Here is a 20,420-nt window from a genome sequence, read left to right as displayed (position 1 = left end):
TCCCGAAGGTAAAGTTTATAATTTACCTGAGGGATTAAGACCACTACTTCAGTCGCAAGGTATATATACGATATTTTTCCTACTTCCGAAACTGAAACACTATATAATTTGGAAACTGTCATTGCTAGTGTCATAATTTTGGTGGTGGGTGACAAAGGTGTATTTGATATTGATCAAAAGCAGCCAAAGATAGGTAAAGAATTGATACCACCGAAATTCAAAAAAACTATATGAGCAGCAGTACGATGCGTTTAAGAAGTAGTGCAGCATACAAATTGTGGAACAACCTACTGAAATTGCCTTGTTAGTAATTTCATCCTTCCGGGATTTTCGTCCAAATTTAATCCCGGCGGGACAAAAAGTGACACTTCAGTACTTGTCATAATGGAGTGAAGTTGTCACTTTAGTCTCGGAAGTACGAAAAATACTTAATTATAACATACAAAAGTGCATATAATTGATGAACTAACCTTTCAATCACGGCTATGAAAACACACAACATTCACAAACTAAATGTCTTTATATTGCACCACACAGGTATCTACAGCTAATATATATCCTTATGGCTTACTACATTAATTTTTCTTATACTGGATGAAATGTATTAGTTTGATACCTAGTTTGATACATACAGGGTGCTACATTTCTGTTTTGCAAAAAAAAACTTGTTTTTCAAATCAGCCGAGAGTTGCAAACGTTTCGTTTGGAAGCTCTCCTTATGCATTCCTTTCAAATAATTTCCCGAGAACCATAAATCATCATAAGAGACCCCTTTGGATAAGATATTGGGTAACAAACATTGCCCCAAGATGGACCATCTCTAAAGGGACTCAAATATAACTCTGATTTCAACGAAATTTAGTATTTGGTGGTCTTCTAACATTGGAATGCCGGACCTGCAATTGGTGTAAACTAAAAAAAATTGCAATTCTTGGCCAGATAATGAAAGGCTCACGAAATTTCTTATGTACGACCTTTGGAACGAAATAGAACATGACTATCTCGAGTAACTGTAGCGAATTTCTTCTTGGTAGATGATAATGGGGAGGACCCCTTTACATATAAACATTTAAAGGCCACCTGGTGCACATTTAATATCCACGATATATAATGGATGAAGAATCAAGCCTACACTCCATTTTCGAGATATTCACATTCAAGTTTTTAGATCGGCAGTGGATATCTCTCGTCTAGACGTTCCAATCGCCTTTTGAGAGTACCTTCCTCCGACACTCCGTTCTGCAGATATTCTCACTGAAAGTTTTGACATCACCAGTTCCAGTTTCCACTTAGGTACCCTTGATAAGTACGCTCTACCGACACTTCCTTTTCGAGATATTCGTTTCGATCTCACAAAGAGATGCGTCTCGTCCAGACGATTCATTTTGCTCTCCTCCGATATTGTTTTCGAGATATTCGGTCTTAAAAGTTCTGACATCACCTATAGATATATTTCTGCCAAACGCCCTTTTTGAGTACCCCTTCCGACACTCCGCTTTGTGATATAAGGAATTATCACAGATTACGATATGGGGAGCACTGTGGGTGGCAGAAGTTGAGACCTTTCATTACAGTACCCTGAAAGATAAAACCACTTTCGAACCTCCCCCCCCCCCCCCCCCCACCGTGCCCATTTAGTTTTTAGAATCTGAATTAAAGACAACAATTTAACTGTAGGAATATTGTGTTTTAATTTTCTAATCTTTTACCGTTTGATAAATACAAAAAATAGCAGAAGAGCAGAGACATAATAATTACTGTCTTGAAGGTCTGTCTAATATATTATTCAGTGCACGTTCCAAATTTGGCTTGAGACATCCGTTTCGAAATCGTTTCGAATATGTCCACGGTCGGTGCATAAATTACAATAACATTTGCCTCTCGTCGTTTAAGTACTCTTCATTAAACCAATGTCGACCTTTCTGTTTGCCTACAGATCCCAAGTGTCGAAGCCCTAGAATCATTGAAACTGGTAAGTGGCTGGTACTTTGTAAAGCCAACCGACATTAAACAAACAACTTTTTAAGTAGCGAAAACCTCTCTTAACACCTTACTTTCAGAATATGTTAAGTGACTTTAAGTTGTTTGGACAGCATTTAATTTCATTTTATATACGGATTGTAATTGCTTTAGCTTGACGTGGATTGTAAAATTAATAAAGAGACGAAGAAATCGTTTCCGCATATAAAAATATCTGGACTTTACTAAACACTGCTCCGTCGAAGAACTGGCCGTAAATTTTTACACAATAACTTTACATTTTCCGAACTGCCTTTATGATTCGAAACTATCGCTCAAGAAACACAATATCCAATTTTTTACACGGAAATCTAAATTCCCTTTAATTGAAATCTTTCGATTTCTCTCTGCTTGTTGAGAGACTCTGCTTTTTTAATTCCGAATGGTCCCCGTTTTTAATTACTGAGTAAACCTCACCCACAAATGGCGAATTATAGTCAAAATGGCGATGTCTAAATTCTCATTGGTTAGTATCTTCCTTACTACCAATCACAGGTAGTTTTAAGGTTGTTAAACAATACCATCTCTATGAGTTTATATCAAACTTACTAAGAAATGTAACTTTATATAGTTGTTAAAAAGGATGTAATTTGACCCAACACGCAGAATTCGAGGCGCTTCGTCATTAAAGAACAAAAGCCCATTGAAAACCAATGATCCCATTTACCTACAATCATGAAAATGATTACCCTACCACCAAGAATAATATTTGTCTAAAAAAAATGATTTCACTGCGATAATTCTTATTTAGGAGGACTTACTGCCTTGCTTAATAACATCTGCATGTTATGAGGCTTATTAATCAGAAAGTGTTCCCGGGTGAATTTTTTTTACGGATGTTTAAAATTTCAAACAGGGTTTCAAGGGGCTTTAATGATTGTTTAGTCTTTAAAGCTTCTGAAAAGTTTTGAAACCCTTTCAAGAAACCTCACAGAGCTTTCGAGTTTCATAGATTAACCTTTTGGGGTCTTCTTCAGACTTTGCAGTTTTTAAGAACCTTTAGAGTACCAAAAAAATGTCGAAGTCCTTAAGGGCGTTTAAGATTTTTGAAGTTGCGCCCCTTTAAGAGACCTTATTGGACGTTTAAAGTATTTTTTTTTAGCTTTCGGGAGATACCAGACGATTTCTGCTCAAGAGTTTTCATTGCCCTGATTTACGGTTTCAGCCTTAAGTAGGGTTATAAGGGTTTTTAATGACCATTTAATCATATTATGTATCTTCATGACTTTCAAGAGTTAGTTTTGACCCTAGAATATTCAGTAGTCTTGAGTTTTCACATTACCTTCACAGCACTTTAGTGATTTTTAAGTTTCTTTAATGGTCTTTAAAGTTATTTAGTTATTTAGAATTCGAAGCACATAAAAACTCTTTATGAACTTTAAGGGCCTCTAAGTGTATAAGTCGCTAACGGTTTCTAAGTGCTTCCAAACGCCTCCAAGGAGCATCTAAATATTTTTAATTTTTAAAACCTCTAAGTTTTTAAAAGTCTCAAAAGGTTTTCAAGAGTTTCCAACAAATTCCAAGGTTGCGATAAACTGTAAGGCAGAATCGGGCCATCTCAACGTTAGGCACCAAGCACCTCAGGTGGGAGGGTAGCTCACAGGAGTCAGGCTCAGGGCATCCTGAAAGGAAGCCTGAAGGTGTTGGCGCTCCCAAAGTTGCGGGTGCGCCACGAACCTATGCCTACGGGTAACTCTATCCGGATGGCCAGAGGTCAAAAGCCGGAATAGTGTCAAGACTGTTTAATTATTACTTAATTATGAAATACGAACTTGTGCGGCATATTAGTAAATTATCCTTTCACGTATTCTATTCTCCTGGTACTACGTCATATACAGGGTGATTCAAATTCGAGGGTCACCATGGGGATCTTGGGAATTGTAAGAGATAGATAGGTAGTTTAAATATGGCAAAGTTGCGTATTTTGATGCTTAACAAAATGCAGTTTTGAAACTTAAAAAATTCCGCCTACTTTCGGAGATATCCGAAATTTCGTTAAGCATCAACTTTGCCAAATTTAAACTACCTACGTATCTCTTACAGTTCCCGAAATCCCCATGGTGGCCCTCGAATTTGAATCGCCCTGTATATTGACCGGCGACTAGTTTTCCTCGGGCTTGTATTGATTTCAATTAATTATTTAGAACGGCAAACAGGAAGGTACATTCCGGAAGTATGAGAACTCATGGACGCTCTCACGTTGTCTTATTTTAAGTACATACGTCCCTTAAACGGATTCTTCCGAGCGATTCAAACAACCTTTATTAGGAGGCTGCTGAATCTTTCGGTTATTGCGGGTGCGAGTCAGGTCTATCGGCCTAAAATGGTAAAGGCCTCCGGAAATAGCTATTTCCATAAAAATCCAGAAAATGATTTTACTGATTTTACCCCAAAATTGTATTTTAATATAAAAATTTAATTTTTATACAGGGTGTTTATTAAACACGCGGCAAAAATTCTCCTCATCGACTCACGAACTCTTTCAAAAACCCCAGGATCGTTTCTGATTGCGTCACACTCAGCAGAGCTGGGCAGTATTTGATTTTGTAAATACTTTTTAGTATTCAAATCCTTTAAAGTATTCAAATACTTTGTAATTAAATACTTTTATGGAAGCAGTATTTGTATTTGTAACTCAAATACTTTCACAAATATTTAGTATTCGAATACTTCGCAAAGTATTTGGATACTTCGTAAAGTATTCGAATACTTCGCAAGGTATTTGAATAGTTATGAAAAGTTATGGACTAGAAACCAATTTCGAAAGAAAATTCAAAGGGGTTTAATTTTTGATCTAGTAGCCCAATCTTGGAACTGTTTGAAATTATGGATTCTACAGGCCACATTCTATAAGAAAATTTTTTCCGGGTCGATCTGAGACAATTTTTTTTTCGGGGCTCAAAAAAAGGCAGTGTATAACCTTCCTTTTTTACCAAAAATTGACTGCACCAAAATTTCTCGGGAAAACACTTTTTCTTATTAATTTTGGTGCGTAGAATCCAAAACAATTCGTACCTTTTCGATTAGACTCCTCAATCAAAAGTTATAGACTAGAAACCAATTTCGAAAGAAAATTCAAAGGGCTGTAACTTTTGAACTAGTAGCCCAATCTTGGAACTGTTTGAAATTATGGATTCTACAGGCCACATTCTATAAAAAATTTTTTTTCCGGGTCGATCTGAGACAATTTTTTGTTCGGGGCTCAAAAAAAAGGCAGTGTATTACCTTCCTTTTTTACCAAAAATCGACTGCACCAAAATTTCCCGGGAAAACACTTTTTCTTATTAATTTTGGTGCGTAGAATCCAAAACAATTCGTACTTTTTCGATCAGACTTCTCAATCAAAAGTTATAGACTAGAAACCAATTCGAAAGAAAATTCAAAGGGCTGTAACTTTTGAACTAGTAGCCCAATCTTGGAACTGTTTGAAATTATGGATTCTACAGGCCACATTCTATAAGAAAATTTTTTTTCCGTGTCGATCTGAGACAATTTTTTTTTCGGGGCTCAAAAAAAGGCAGTGTATAACCTTCCTTTTTTACCAAAAATCGACTACACCAAAATTTCTCGGGAGAACACTTTTTCTTATTAATTTTGGTGCGTAGAATCCAAAACAATTCGTACTTCTTCGATTAGACTCCTCAATCAAAAGTTATGGACTAGAAACCAATTTCGAAAGAAAATTCAAAGGGCTGTAACTTTTGATCTAGTAGCCCAATCTTGGAACTGTTTGAAATTATGGAGAGTAGTTTCAACTTGCTGTAAAGCAGGCGGGGGTATCCCTAACATAAGAACCATGAATTCCCCCAACATGGGAGCAAGGTTCTGTCGCTCACAACAAACAGAGGGAATCCAAAAAGTCCAAAAATCTATGGACGCGTGGTTGTGGAGTTGTGAAAATAGAAAAATTAGAACACAACAGCTAGCTTCTTATTCTATTTTAAGGAATCAACGACCGCACGACATATCCAATCAATACGTGAACATAGATAAACACTTAGCACACCCTAGAAGGTGTTGGTGCCGAAAAGGCATACCGCTTCCTGGAAAGAACCGTACTCGCAGACTTTACGTTAGGAATGCTCTGACCCAAAGCAGCGGCTTCCAATACATCCCTTATCCGTTCCTTCAGTTTGTTGTTCTCCTGTACCAACGTGTTCCTCTCGCTTCTCAAGTCGGCACAGCCAAGCTCGACCTTGTTGTAAATCCACCATAACCCTTCCATCTGGTTCAAATCTCGAAATCGGTTCTCGCCCTCTACGTGCGCACCACGACGCGCTATCAGCTGCGCTTCGGCCACCAAATCCATGCGTTTCGCTGTCTTTCGGGTGTCCTTTCCCACGGGTTTGACCACAACGAAAACGTCCTCGCTGCGCAACTGTCTCAGCGGCGGTAATTGGGGCCGTTTGGGCGGAGAGGTTTTGGGTCGGACCGGCGAGCCGGCGGAGCCGCTCGAGCTGCTGTTGCTCTCGTCTTGGGGTTCCTCCTCGAAACGCTCCCACTGATTTCCGCGTTCTGGAGGGTCAAGTTTTTGGCACGATTTTACCAGATGCATCAGCTGGTGGCCTTTGGTCACGATCTTGGAGAGGGCGTCGATGACGTTGTTTGACGTTGTAGTTAAAATTGCGAGTTGTCTTTCGTCATGGGATATGTCGCGTTGGAGACCTTTTCGCAGCCGGAAGAAACTCTGGGTGATTACCTCGATGACTTTCTGGAGGTGTTTGAGTTGGCCTGCTTGGGATGATGCCAGCATGCTCTCCTCGTGGTGGAGCTTTCTCAGCTCGAGCTGAAAGAACGAATCAATAACTCTACTCATGCCCAAGCGTTACCTCTCGTCTTTGAATCTCAGCCTCATTCCGACTAACCTCCACCAAACCACGAGTATCATTTCTCTGGAGCTCGACCATGTGCAAGCGTTTCAGATCGGTTTGCTCGATGTAATTTTTAATTACGTCGTACAATTCGTTCCAGTGCCGGCAGATGACCTTTTCGCGCTCCTTTTGCAATTCTCGCAGCTCCATTCGATTCTAAAATTGCATACAGGAAGTTTTCAATTTTCAATTAAGATAATGAAAAGCAATTTCGTTTTATTGTAAAGGGATGGATGACATGCGAGGGTCACGCTAATTGGCCTCACATCCGATTGCGCAGATGATTGGTTTCAAATCTATAAAAGACAAATTAGGCGAAGCACAAGTGTTGTATTTGCAATGATGCGGGTCACCTTCATTTTGGTGTTCGTCATCGTGTTCCAACTACAAGTCTTTCAAGTATGAGGCGAAAGCTTAATTAGATTGTAATTAAAGTCGAGTATTTTAAGGCGTTGGAGTGTGAGCTACAGAATCACGCAGAAGAGGAAGGATTTCAAACTGCCATGAAGAAGTGTATTCCGAAACAACGCACTTCGGAAGAGTCGGAGGAGGATTCGGGTAAGTTCATCCCAAAATAATTTTTGCGGATAATCTCGAAACGCCTAGTGCCGTCGACGCGCAAGGAAAGAGGCGCAAGTGAAGAAAAGCAAGCGCGTAATGAAACAAAAATCGACTGTGCTTTGCAATGCATTTTTGAAGCATTGGACATGGTAAGCATCTTCCATTTTGACTTGGTGATCACTCACAGATGAGCTTTCAGGTCAATTCGGAAGGATACCCCGATCGTGGTCGCGTCAGTCAAACCTTGCTGAAGTTCGCTAACGGCAGGGAGATCAGAGATTTTCTTCAAGATTCAGCAAACGAGTGCTTTGATCTCATGGATAAAGGTGAGTCTTTTGTTCTAAAAAAGGTGGTGAAGTTAACCATTTACAGCTGAAAAGATGGACACGTGCGAATTTTCGAATCGGTTAACAAACTGCTTGGCGGAGAAAGGAAGCGCTAACTGTGCCGACTGGGAAATTACCAACCTCCCTAACAGCAATTGAATACCTATTTGTTACTATTAGTTCTTATGCACTTCTTGAATTAAAAGATGCATTCACCTCTGTGTCTGTGGTTTGTCGGCACACCTTATGCGATTTAAACCATTATTATTATGTTATGGATTATAAAATAAAGGTATTACCTACTCTCAAATTTTTGATACAAGAGCTAAAACTGGTAGCTTACAGCGTGACACTGTTCGGTCTGTATTGCCAAAATTATGGGACTCGCAGTGCCCACACCATTAAAATCCCTGACCAAATTAGATCTCTAGAACACAAATACTGTTGCCTAGAATAAATTTTCCTTCTTTTTTCCCTTCTTCCTTTCCTAGGAAGTTTTCAATACCTCTACGCCGCCTACCACGCGCCATAGTTTTAATTTTTCAGGAGTATCGATGTTGTTTTTTCTTGGTAGTTTTTTCAAACCTCAGACCAGAGGTTTACGATTTTGCGCGCTCCTGAAGAGCCATCATTTGTTTCCTTTCCTGGGAAATATTTCATTCTCCGAAGAGTATAACTACCAGACTCCCAAGTGATAAGTTTCCCCCAAACGTGCACTATGATAACCATTTTTCAGGAATAGCTATCGGTTTCCTCTTTTTCTAGGGCGTTTTTTCATACCCCCCAGACACTATTGCTGCTACGTTTTCCTTAAAAACGTTTACAATCCTTTGAGCTTTCATTTTTCAGAAAGTTTGTTTTTTGAGGGTGGTGGTAGGATTGTCCATACGTCTCTATCTAAATATTTTATGAAAATTCTTCGAGGAGAACCATACATTTTATAACCTTATCTCTCCCACCCCAGGTTTTTCTCTTTTTCCTTTTCTGGGGAGTATTCCATACCTTCCAGACTGGTACTACGTTCTTCCAAAAAAAAGTGTACACTTTCAGCGCGTTTATGATTTTGCAGCAATAGCCATGGTTCCAGAGAGTCATCAACTTGTTCATTTCTTAGGAGTACCCGAAAATACCCCAGTGCTACCTTCTCTCAAAAAGCGTTTACTATCCTTCGCGCATTATGGTCATTTTTCAAGGTGATCCCTCAAGTTTTTTCGTCCCAGAGTTAATCTATACACTTCAGACTCTCAGTTTTCTATTAAAAACGCGCATTTTTTAAGGAGTCATAATTTTTTTCTTTCCTGGGAAGAATTCCATTGTGCGAAGAGGCTCTAGTGCTACACTTCATCCCAAGACCTTTAAGGAAGAGCCATTCAGTCCTACTTTTTTCCTGGAGAGTGTGGAATACCCGCCAAAACCCCCGGTGATTTGTATCACATGCGCGCTCTCATGAATATTTTTCAGGAATAGTTATTAGTTTCCTCTTTTTTCTGGGGCGTTGTTTTTCATACCCCCCCCCCCCCCAATCATTGGTGCTACGTTCTCTTGAGCAACGTTTAAAACCCATCGCGATTTCATCATCATCTTTCAAGAAGCATCAATTTTTTCTTCTCCTGGGGCAAAAGTCAAAAAATTCGTCTCTTTGTAGGAGATACGCTGGCGTCCACAGGCTCCCCGGGGGCGGGGCTCTAATCCTCCAAGATTACGTTCTCTCGAAAAGCGCACTCCTGGTCATTTTCCATGAAGAACCATCTACTTCTCTGGGGCGGTTTTCTATATCTTTGCGGAAGTGCTATGCATTCCTACTATGATGGGGGGTATTTTGCCGGTGAATCTCAAAAGCCCCCCCCCCCATAACCTGCGCGCTCTGAATAGCTGATTAGGAATAGCTGTTTCCTCTTTTTCTTTTTACAAAAAAAATTTTTTGCAAAAATGCGCTAAAAACGTTTAGCACCCTCCGACCCCCTTTCGTAATTTTTGAGAAAGGTATAAATCCTTTGTTTTTTTGAAGGATTAAGTAGAATTGTCGATACGTCTCTACCTAGAGATCTTATGATGAATTTTCGAAGAGAACCATAAATTTTCTGATTTCTGTCATAACTTTATCCCTCTCACTCCAGGTATACTGGTATACTACCGGTACCAGGGTGATAATAAAAAGCCGTTTAAAGCCTCCCGTGATTTTATGATTTCAGAAAGTCATCATCTTCTACTTTCCTGGGGGAGGGGGGGGGGGGGTCAAATCCTCCAGTGCTACGTTTATTCTACGTATCCCATACACTTCAGACCCGCAGTCCTACGTTCTCCCAATCATCATCTTTCAGGAAGAGCGATCAATTTCTTCCTCTCCTGGAAAGTATTCCACTCTTCGCAGAGCCTCTGGTGCTACACTTCTATCCCAACACGTTTAGAGCCGTCCGCGCTTCCATGACCATCTTTCAGGTAGGGGCATTATTCCGTGCTTTGTTTTCCTGAGGGGTATTCTATACCTCCCAGACTCCTCGGTGGTAACTTTCGCAAAACGCTTTTATCACCTACGTGCCCTTATGGCCATTTTTCTGGAAAAACGTCATTTTTCAGAAAGAAGTATACATTCTCCGTTTTTGTTAGGGATTGGGGGTAAGATACGTCTATACGTATTTATGATCATTTTTCGAGAAGAACCATAAACTTCTTCTTTTCCTGGGTGGTATTTCATAACTTCCAGACCCACGGTACTACGTTCTCCCAAAAAAGTTTACAACCTGCAGCACCTTTATAATCGCTTTGCAGGAAAAGCCATAAACTTCGCCTCGTTATGTGGGATATTCTATAGTCCCCAGGCCCCCCGGTGGTACGCTCTCTGGAAAAGCGTTAACAATCGTCCGCGCACTTATGATCATTACTCCTGAAGAATCATCAACCTCTCATTCTCTGGAGAGTTTTCTATACCACTCCAGATATATCAGGTGCTACGTTCACCCATCGGCTTCTCATTTTCTCATTTATCTAAAGAGGTATACATTCTTTGTTGCATAAGGGGTTTAAGGGGTAGGGGTTTGATTTTCCTTACGTCTCTACCTATAGAGTTTGTGGTCAATTGTTTTTTTTATTGGCTTTATTTTATAGTGGGCGGAGTGTTGGCAATTTGTTGAGAAAAATCATAAATTCATTCTCTTCCTGGGGTATTTCATAGCCTTATTTCTCTTTCTACTTTTCCTGGGGGACATCTCTCACCTCCCTGGTACTATACGTTCTTCCAAACTACGTTTGCAATGCTCCGTGCACGTATGATCATTTTCGCGAGCTATCTATCTCCCCTTTTCCTGGAGGGTATTCTGTAACCCATAGGTTTCAGCGGTGCTACGTTCACTCATCAACTTCTTCCTTTTCAATAGGGAGGCATTCCATACCCCTCAAACCCTCTTCACCACCCAGCGCTCATTTCTCCCGAAAAACTTTTACTTTTCAGGATGATCCATCGAGTTTTTTCGTCCCGAAGGTATCCCATACCCTCCGCCCCCCCCCCCCCCACTTCTACGTTTTCCAAAAATCGCGCTTTTATGATCATGTTTCAGGAAGATTAATCAATTTCTTCATTTCCTAGGAACAATTCCATTCTCCGAAGGGCCTCCAGTGCTACTATCTCAACCCAAAACTTTTAGAGCTTTTTGAGCCTTCCTCGGTGGTAACTTTCCTAAAACGCTTTTATTACCTGCGTGGTCTCATGAACATTTTTCAGGAATACCTATCACTCTCCTCTTCGTCTTGGCCGTATTCCGCAACCCTCAGACACCATTAGTGCCACGTTCTCCTGGGAAACAGTTGCAACCCTCCGCGCTTTTATTATTTTTCAGAACAAACCACAAATTATTTGTTTTAGACCAGACCCTTAGTACTATTTTCTCACCAGAATACCCAGTACTAAGTTCTCCCAAATAGGAAGAATCCTTCATTTCTTCTTTTTTGCTGTGAGCTCCTAGTGGTACGCTCTTCCGAAAACGGCTGACAGTTATGTTGTCACAAGTAAAGTTTACAACCCTCCGTACCCCTGTGATCCCTTTTCGGGAAGAGATCAGTTTCGTCTTTTCCTAGAGGAAAGTCTATACTTCCAGACCGCCGCCCCCTCTCCCTGCTACATTCTCTCGATCCACAGCGTTATCCTAACCATTTCTCAGGAAGAGCGGATGATTCCTTTTTTTCTTGGAGTATTTCCATGCTCCGAAGACAACGGCGGTGCTACGTCATACCAAAACCTCCAAAAGCAACCCTCCTTGGCATTGTGATTGCCCCCCCCCCCCCACTTTGCAGGAAAAGCCAGAAATTCCGTCTTTTTCTATAGTACCCAGGCTCCTCGGTGTGATGTTCTCCCAAAAAACATTCCGCAATTCCAGAAAGAGTCATCAACTTCTTCTTTTCCCAGGGGTTCGCTTTAAACCCTCCGGTGCAACCAACCTGCTCTCGAAGAACGTTTACTTTCGCGCACTTATGGAGATTTTCCCCAAAAAACTCTCAATTTCTCCTTTTCTTGGGGTGATTTCGGTACTCCCGGATCTCAGCGGTGCAACGTGTCCACCCCCCAGTCCTTCCTCTGGCCTCTTATGATTATTTTCAAGAAAGAGCGCTTAATTTCTTCCTTTTGTTATACGAGGTATTACATACCTCTCTGACAGCCTAATGGTATGCTCTTTCGAAAAGAGTGCTCTGACGAACCATTTTTCAGGGAAGGCCATCAAGTATTTTTTTGCTGGGGTATTTTCTATAGCACCAAACATTACTGAGTGCTAACGTTTTCCCAAAAAAATTTACAACCCTCCGCGCTGTTGTGAGCATTTTGAAGGAAGGGTCATCATTCTACGTTCTTCCGAAAAAACGTTTACAGAGCTGTTACCATTTTTGAGGAAGGGTGATCGGTTTCTTCTTTTCCTGAGGGATTTTTCATATTATCTAAATTTGTGCTCGTTTTTCAGGAACAGCCCTCAGCTTCGACTTTTCCTAGGATTCTATACTTCCTGCTAAGTTGTCTCGAAAATCGTTTGCAACCCTCCGCACTCAAAATATAATTTTTCAGGAGAATCCTACGATTACCTTTTCCCTGGCGTACTCTCCATACTCCATACTCATCACAGATACTACTTTATCTCAAATACAGTAGGTATTCAATTTATTCTTTTCGTAGGGGTGTACTCGAGGGTGTACTACTTTCTCTTGAAAAACGTTTCCAACGCTCCGCACTTTCATAACAATTTTTGAGGAAAAACCATCTATTTCTCCTTTTTCTAGGTCGCCTAGACACCACCATCTACCAGTGCTGTGTTTTCCCAAAAAAGAGCATAACCCTTCACGTTTTTATCTTTTTCTTTGACGTTCAACCCCAGAACCGTTTCATTTTCGTACCAATAGGGACCCGAAGTTAACATTTCATTACGCGCATTTAATTAAATCGCTGGGAACCAATTAACGGTGAGAGTAGTTAAGGCCTGGGACGGGCGGACGGACGGACAAAGTGGCTATAATAGCACATTCCAACATGAGTTGGAAAATGCGTTAAAAATACACATTCACCTGACTTTGTTCTTCGTCTGCGAACTTCATGTGATTATTCTTCGCTTCCTCCTCTGCGTTCCTTGCCAAGACCTCTTGCCCATAAATAATCGTCTTCAGATGCTCTATTTCATTAATGTATTTTTCCTCCATCTCTCGTCGTTCGTTTGAGCCAATATATAACAGTAACTGACGATCGTTGGTGTACTGAAGCAACAGCAGCTTCAAGTTCTTGTTATGAAAATCTGGAAAAGCACTCATGTGTATGGGTAATAAAGAGCGACCAAGTACCTATGAGATTATTAATATTCTTTGTATGCGCCTCAAAGTTTTTCCCGTACAACTCTTCTTGCCAATCGAGTTCTTCCATCAACTTGTTAATCACCCCGTTCTTGATAATAACAGTCCGGTGCATCCACCTTCTCAAATGCTCAACGTCCTTCTTCATGTGTTCGCATTTTTCCGCGCGCATGACCTGGTGCCAGTATTGGTTAATTTTGGCGACGTTTAACCTCGAAAACCCATCCTCCCTCTTGAGCTTATTCTAAAACAAGACCATTAACGAAGGTTGCCCGATCGAGTCACTTACCTTCATGAAGTTTTCCACCAACTGCTCCTTTCGCCGCCTCGCCTCTTCTTCGGCGTCGGCTTTCCGTTGCAAGTATTTCGCTCGCTCATCGTCCGACATGCGAGCGAGTCGATTTGCCAACCCCGCCTTTTTCTTGCCCATTGTATCTGAAACTGGAAATGTCACTTTGACTTTCAGAAATGTCGACCGAGGGAGAGTTCACTATCTTCCAGGTGCCGTCGGATCAAGCTGAACTACAACTGCAATACGATCGAGTCATACGAGTACTTGACTTGGTCATTGAGAAAGTGAAGATTTGCGTAAGCCAAATTCCTGCACGTTTCATGCACGCTACTATTTACTTGACAGGTATGCCTGCCCGACTTTCTGGCCCAGTCTTCGAAATTACTGGATGTAGACGTTGGCTATATTCAAGAGATCTGTGCGAAATACTGTTATCGACAACCGTCGATCAGTACCGGCAAGTGCACTGCAAGTTCCGTGCGAAGAAAGGTGAGCCCCCCTACTGTTTGGTTCCATTACAATCCAGTTTAGACGAAACCCTCTGCGCTGGATTCGCTTAGGAGGTTCGTTAATCCCCAAATGACTCAAGTGGTGGAAATACTCTACAAAAACTACCAACTCAAGAAAGCTTCCTTGGAAAATGACCTCTTGATCAGTGGTGAATCCGCGCGTTTCGTCTCCTCCCTGAAACTCATGCGCGATATCATGGATGAGCGATGCAAAGTGAATGCAGTGGAGCAAATCATGCGCGAGAAATTTTTGAAGAGCGCTTACAAGGAAAATATCGAAATGAAGGGGCACTTACTAGGTAAGTTCGCTTCAGATTGAATGGTAACTACTCACTTTGCTCAGCACTGACAAGCGAAGGAGAGAAGCAAAGACGGGAATTTAATCTGCAAATCAACAGTAAAAACGCAACCCTCTTGGGGTTGCAGAAAGAAATTTCACGACGAAACACCGCTTTAAAGGAAGAGACGAAGTTAATAGCGTAAGTACTGCAAATCTCCAACGTGTACTGCACCAATTCGTCCTTCTAAGGGAGAAGAATGAGGCTGGTTTGGCGGAAGATCGCGAGACTAGCAAGCTGCGCCAGCAGGAGCTCGCCACCGAGTCTAAAACCGTGGCGAACCAGTACGACAATCTCCTCTCCCAGCATCTTAAAAGCGAACGAAAGTTAAGGGTCAAACGTTTGAAGACCGAAACGCAACTCTCGGGGTGGTTGTCGAAGTACGACTTCGACATGCAGGACAGACAGGCCGAATTTGACGTCCAAATGTCTGGGTATGATTGCTACAGAGCACTCGCGGTTTCCAAATTTGAAGTTTAGCTTTGAGGAGGAGCAAGATGCTTTTGACGCGCTTGTAGTTAAGATGAACGAGCTGGAGGAAATGTCCGCGTCGTTCATGGAGGAAAAGGAGGAAGAAGATGAGCAGCAGAGGCTGGCAGTTAATTTCTTTTCGCGTAATCGCGCAGCCAGAGTTATTCAACGATACTATCGGGCGTACCGCTTTCGACTACTGAAGAGCAAGAAAAAAGGTACGTTAGCTTGATAAAGGGCACAGTTATAACACCTAAATCTTTATAGACAAACAGAAGAAGAAGAAGAAATGAATTTGTGTATTTTCTTCAATAAAATTACCTTGAATCACCTTGTTACCTCAATTTTTTTTTCTTCAACTATCTTACTTAAAAACAAAAACCATACTAAAGAATGAAGGACCCTCCCAGAGGAATTTGATAAAAACTTAAGGGCAAATTCAGAGGAGCAACGCATTTTCGGAAAATAGCGCCAATTAGAGAATCTGAAAGGAAATGGAGAATAACATGGTATGGACTTGAGAGAAATTTGAGAAGAAATTGAGAAACGTGATTCTCGAGAATTATTGGAATGACCTTGAGAGCGGCTTTCAGAGAAAAAGAAACACAAAGGGAATTTGAGAAGGATTTGCCATAAACTAAACTACCTGAGGGAACGTAGCCTCTTGGAGCATTCTTGAGGCAATATAGTACCAAATCGTTTTGAAGAACAACACTTTAATAGTTCATCTTTAACAAACCTTTCAGACTCATTAAGTGACTTTTTCAGTTACTAAAGTTTTGCCTCCAAGAGCTTTCCAGGATCTCCACAGCCGTTAAAGCGCCTAACCGGTATTTAAGAGGATTTTTAGGGTCTTTAAGATAAGCTTTAAGATAATTCTCCACATTTTGAAGAACCTGTGAAACCCTTCTTGAATGTTTTCAAGAGCCCCCAACCGTCCCCATGACCTTTCTAGAGGCTTTTGGTTTTCAAATGGTTTCGAAAGCCTTCAACTTTAGACAAGCGAGTCTCTTGAGAAAATTTTTGGTGTCTCTAAAGTCGTTAATGCTTCTAACAGGCCTTCCAACACCCTTTAAGACTTTAATAACCCTTAAGAGTATTCAATAGGCATTTTGAAGACCCTTAAAACGAATTACGAGTTTTAAAGGGCTCTAAGTACACTCAAGGGTCGTCGACTAAGGTCTAAGAGTATACAAAACTTGTAAATGGTTTTGAAGCCTCCAAAATCTTTGAGTTGCCAATAGTCTTCATGTCTCTAAAGAAGGGGTCTACAAAAAGACTTAAAGCGGTTTTCTAAAGGTTTAAGTGTCCAATATTGGCTCAAGAGTCCCCAACTGTCTCCCAAGGGACTTGTATAGCCTTTTAGGCTTCAGAATGGTTAATTGTTGACTTCAAAAGCCCCAAACTGTCTCCAAGTCCCTTTTAGAGGTTCATCTTTTTCGTAAAGTTTTAAGAATCTTCAACAAACAAGAGAAACAGTTAGAGTGTTCTGGAAACATTACAGTCTTTAATAGGATTTAAAATTTAGTATTGATACTAGAAAGCTTTTATGAGTCTTTTGTATTATATCTGTATAATAACTCCAAATTTGACGTATGAAACTGTCATCTGGGGTAGAAATAAAAAATCCTCATAGGTCACTTTCTGTCAATGTAGAAGATTTCATTAGCGTGTGCCCATCCTATATTTGGCGCCTTCACAAAAGCGCGTAATTCAAGCTATGCGGCCAAATCTGTTCTATTTTTAATCGAAGCATTGTTTGAAGTTTTGAATGAACGCACTAGAGGTCAGCAGATGCATTTAAAACTTTATTAGTAAATAAAAAATTTCTTTGTAAAAAGCTTTAATCAGGACTTTAATGTATATTGTAGGCAGCAACTCTTCTTATGCTTCTGCAACAAGCCACCGAAAGTGACATTTCCATGACAATCATGAAGTTTGGAATAAGCGGCCCACTTTAATCAGAAATTTATTCGCGTATAAAGTCGACATTATTTCCTTTATTTTAAATTGCAGGTATAATAAAAATACTATAAGAAACGCGTGTATAATTGGTCTTTAAAGCACTTGCAAGATTTAAAGGCTCAAGGCACTCCGTGCCGTGCCGTTCCTTAAACCTCGTTGCGCTTGCTTTAAAAACTTGCTTATACACTTGTTTCTTAATATACTACTACCATTTTTAAGGAACCCTTAAGGGCTTTCCCTGCTATGGGAGTTCCCACATCTCCCTTAGTAAACAAGACGGATTATAATGCTTTACAAAGAACTTTTAAGTGCCTTTATGAGTCTTTAAGAATATTTAAAACCTTTATTACCTAGATTTTTCCAAAACCTTCATACCCGTTAAAACAGGCCTTTAAGAGCCATTGGAAGTCGTCAACAGTTTTCAAGGGTATAGAAAAATCTTGGAGTTTTTAAGTCTTCCAAAGGTTTTTAGGGTTCTATAAGAGGCTGCTAAGAAGTTAAATGCCGAGACCCTACGTTGGTTTCCTCCAAGAACCTTCTGGAGGCTTTTACCTTCCAAGAGGTTTCAAGCGTCTTCAATAAATATTAATCATGCCGAGCATTTTGGAGTCTTCTTGAGACCTTAAGAACCTTGAAGACCATTTAAAATCCTTTATTAATGCTTGAAAGACTTTATGAGCCTTGAACTTCTCTTCTAATGGTTCTCAGGAGTCTACAAAGAGGTCCCATGGACCCTCTAGATGCTCGAGCGTATATCATTGGTTTTCAGGAGCCCCCAATCACATGCAAGCGCTTTCTAGAAGCTTTTGGTTTTCAACAGAATTCAACAAATTTTAAACAAACTCCTTTTGTGACCTTCTGACCTTAAGAGCCGCGAATAGCATTTGAAAACATTTACGTTCGTTAAGAGGTTTTTAAAAGTGTTTGAGGAACCTTAACTCATTTTAAAGACCTTGAAGAGCCTTTAAAACCGTTGAGTCCTTAAGTACTATTCTAAATGCTTAGTGTCTTAGCGAGATTTGCCTTCAAGAACATTTGAAATCTTCAAAAAGTTTCATGAACCTGGTAAGTTTCGCCAAAGGTCTCAAAGAATTTCTTTGAGTGCTTCCAAGTGCTTTGTAGATTGTATTGAAAGTGAAACAGTTTTTATTAGCCTGCAAGGGCTTAGCCACTAACATTATTTCATGAAATCTTTTATGAGTCTCTAAAAATCTTTGGTACTGTTCAAAACGAGGTGTTTCTAAAAGCTTCCAAGGACCTTCATGAATCTTTCACGAAGAGTACACAAGATCCCTTTAGATTCTTTTGCAGCTTTTGAGGTCTTTGGAGCGTTTCGAAGAAGGTTGTTAAATTACATTTTTAAAACTATTATACAGGGTGTAACACATAAGTATATAAAGAATAGAGTGGTAGAAAATAACAAATGACAGATTTTTTTAAATAAAACGATGGCTTCAGTTCCATCCCTGCATTTGTTACAGCTGCTAAAGAAATTTGCAGATGTATCTCCCAACAGAAATAGTTTGTATTTTGAAAAAAGGCTTTTGGTATCGTGCTAAGATCATTTGTGTGTCCCCTCCTCAGCGCTACATTTAGTGTATTACTTTTATATTTATTTGCATCGTGCAGTAACAAAACAAAAAAGTTTCCAATTCTCTTCTTGTACATCTGAAGTTCTTCTTAAACATTCTTGAAGTTGTCAGTAAATTCATCTCAAATTATCCTCAAATTACTTTCGCGTTCGTTCTTTTAATTCTGCCGCAAGCTCCCTTCTCTCAAGTTCTTGTCAAGTCTTCCTAGAATTCTATTCAGTTCTTCTAGTTTTCCTCAAATTCCCTTCTTAATAATATCCTCATAACTCTCAGGTTAAGTTAAATTTTTTTTTTACCTTTTAATGGCTCTGTCCCTGTTCACAAGTTTTTATTTAAATCACGTTCTTCACAAATTCCCTTCACGTTTTCGTCCAACTTTTTTTAAATATCCTCATTAGTCACTCTCTAGGATCCCGAGTGCCGCTCCTCTCAGAGACTTTTCAAGTTCCAGTTCTTCCCAAATCAAAAAATAATGTGGTTGATTTGTGGGCATGAAAAACTTCACGATTGGGGATTGAAAAACTGAAAAATATTTTTAAAAAAGCGTGCGCTTGTACTTTCCCACAGTTTTCTGATTTACCTACTTCCATAATCAAAAAAATTCATATTTGGGAAAACAAAACCCGCACAACGCATGGGACCCAATGAAAAATCTTAGTCAATACTTCACACTGGACTTCGACTGTATTCATCAAAAGGGTACCAAGAGGACTATTTGAGGTGGGTCTCGTCTGATCCCGGTATTCCACTTGATCAGGCCGATTCTTTTGGTTCATGTTATCGATAACACTAAAACCAAATTGTGGGTTTCACTCAAAGCACCAAAACCAGTTTAATATAAATAAGTAGCAACTGGACCAATATATTTGTAAAAAATAGGGCTCGTCCGGGATTTGAACCCGGGACCTCTCGCACCCGAAGCGAGAATCATACCCCTAGACCAACGAGCCGACGCTGACCATTTAAAAAATGTCCATCATATCGCGTATGTAATTAAAAGTAAAGTTTAGTAACTAAAAATGAAGGCCAACCACATCTCAGATGTTGCAATAAATGAATAAATTATTGTTACGACGGACTTTGAAATGAAGAAAATAAAAAGTGGGCTCGTCCGGGATTTGAACCCGGGACCTCTCGCACCCAAAGCGAGAATCATACCCCTAGACCAACGAGCCGACACTGACGACGGTAAAATTCTATTATATGTTCATTATTAGAGAATATTGAACAGAATGTAGACATAAATCAAGGCTAACAACAGTGACTGAATAGATTATTAAATTTGTAGGGATAAAAAACAGGGCTCGTCCGGGATTTGAACCCGGGACCTCTCGCACCCTAAGCGAAAATCATACCCCTAGACCAACGAGCCGACGCTGATCACGTGCAAAATCATTAATAATCGTAACTATGTTTTTTACTAATTATTTATCATTTGCTATCTGCAATAATTTCTTTAAACGATTATGGTTTTGTTTGGTTGATGCACCATCCCTCGCCTTTTGTCTTCCTAAAAAAATTGAGCAGCGTACTCCAAAATCTCTTAATAGTGCAGATTTTATAGTTTAAAACAATTTAGGTAAATTGGGAAGTGGTTCGGGACATTTGCTATTCTTTTGTTACTAGTTAATACCTATTAGTCGAAATTATTTGAAA

General features: G+C 40.1%; 3 protein-coding genes and 3 non-coding genes across 6 annotated transcripts; 2 read left to right on the top strand and 4 right to left on the bottom strand.

The window, feature by feature from the left end:
• Positions 1 to 5,980: 5,980 nt before the first annotated feature.
• LOC116179852 (dynein regulatory complex subunit 2) lies at positions 5,981 to 14,255 on the bottom strand. Its single transcript, XM_031499712.1, has 5 exons — positions 13,887 to 14,255; positions 13,589 to 13,841; positions 13,319 to 13,542; positions 6,849 to 7,046; positions 5,981 to 6,805 (listed from the first exon to the last, which is right to left on the bottom strand). The coding sequence occupies exons 1-5, from the start codon at positions 14,025 to 14,027 to the stop codon at positions 6,017 to 6,019; spliced, it is 1,605 nt and encodes a 534-aa protein (XP_031355572.1). The 5' UTR covers positions 14,028 to 14,255; the 3' UTR covers positions 5,981 to 6,016.
• LOC116179853 (odorant-binding protein 59a) lies at positions 7,160 to 8,081 on the top strand. Its single transcript, XM_031499713.1, has 5 exons — positions 7,160 to 7,289; positions 7,340 to 7,448; positions 7,497 to 7,600; positions 7,651 to 7,777; positions 7,824 to 8,081. Exons 1-5 carry the CDS (start codon positions 7,230 to 7,232, stop codon positions 7,934 to 7,936), a joined length of 513 nt encoding a protein of 170 aa, XP_031355573.1. The 5' UTR covers positions 7,160 to 7,229; the 3' UTR covers positions 7,937 to 8,081.
• On the top strand, positions 14,066 to 15,500 carry LOC116179576 (dynein regulatory complex protein 10-like). The gene is made up of 7 exons (XM_031499373.1): positions 14,066 to 14,185; positions 14,235 to 14,378; positions 14,421 to 14,697; positions 14,742 to 14,877; positions 14,928 to 15,170; positions 15,217 to 15,425; positions 15,475 to 15,500. Exons 1-7 carry the CDS (start codon positions 14,066 to 14,068, stop codon positions 15,498 to 15,500), a joined length of 1,155 nt encoding a protein of 384 aa, XP_031355233.1.
• A 4,142-nt stretch (positions 15,501 to 19,642) lies between these two features.
• On the bottom strand, positions 19,643 to 19,714 carry Trnap-cgg. The gene has a single exon. It is a non-coding gene; the product is annotated as a tRNA-Pro (tRNA).
• Positions 19,715 to 19,867: 153 nt separating this feature from the next.
• Trnap-ugg lies at positions 19,868 to 19,939 on the bottom strand. Its single transcript has one exon. It is a non-coding gene; the product is annotated as a tRNA-Pro (tRNA).
• Positions 19,940 to 20,064: 125 nt separating this feature from the next.
• Positions 20,065 to 20,136, bottom strand: Trnap-agg. The gene has a single exon. It is a non-coding gene; the product is annotated as a tRNA-Pro (tRNA).
• Between the last annotated feature and the right edge of the window lie 284 nt (positions 20,137 to 20,420).

Source organism: Photinus pyralis, unplaced genomic scaffold (assembly GCF_008802855.1).
Source record: "Photinus pyralis isolate 1611_PpyrPB1 unplaced genomic scaffold, Ppyr1.3 Ppyr1.4_LG8, whole genome shotgun sequence".
In the NCBI taxonomy this organism is placed as follows: domain Eukaryota; kingdom Metazoa; phylum Arthropoda; class Insecta; order Coleoptera; family Lampyridae; genus Photinus; species Photinus pyralis.
The sequence above is the reverse complement of the archived record's forward strand: the minus strand, read 5'-3'. Positions and strand labels throughout refer to the sequence as shown.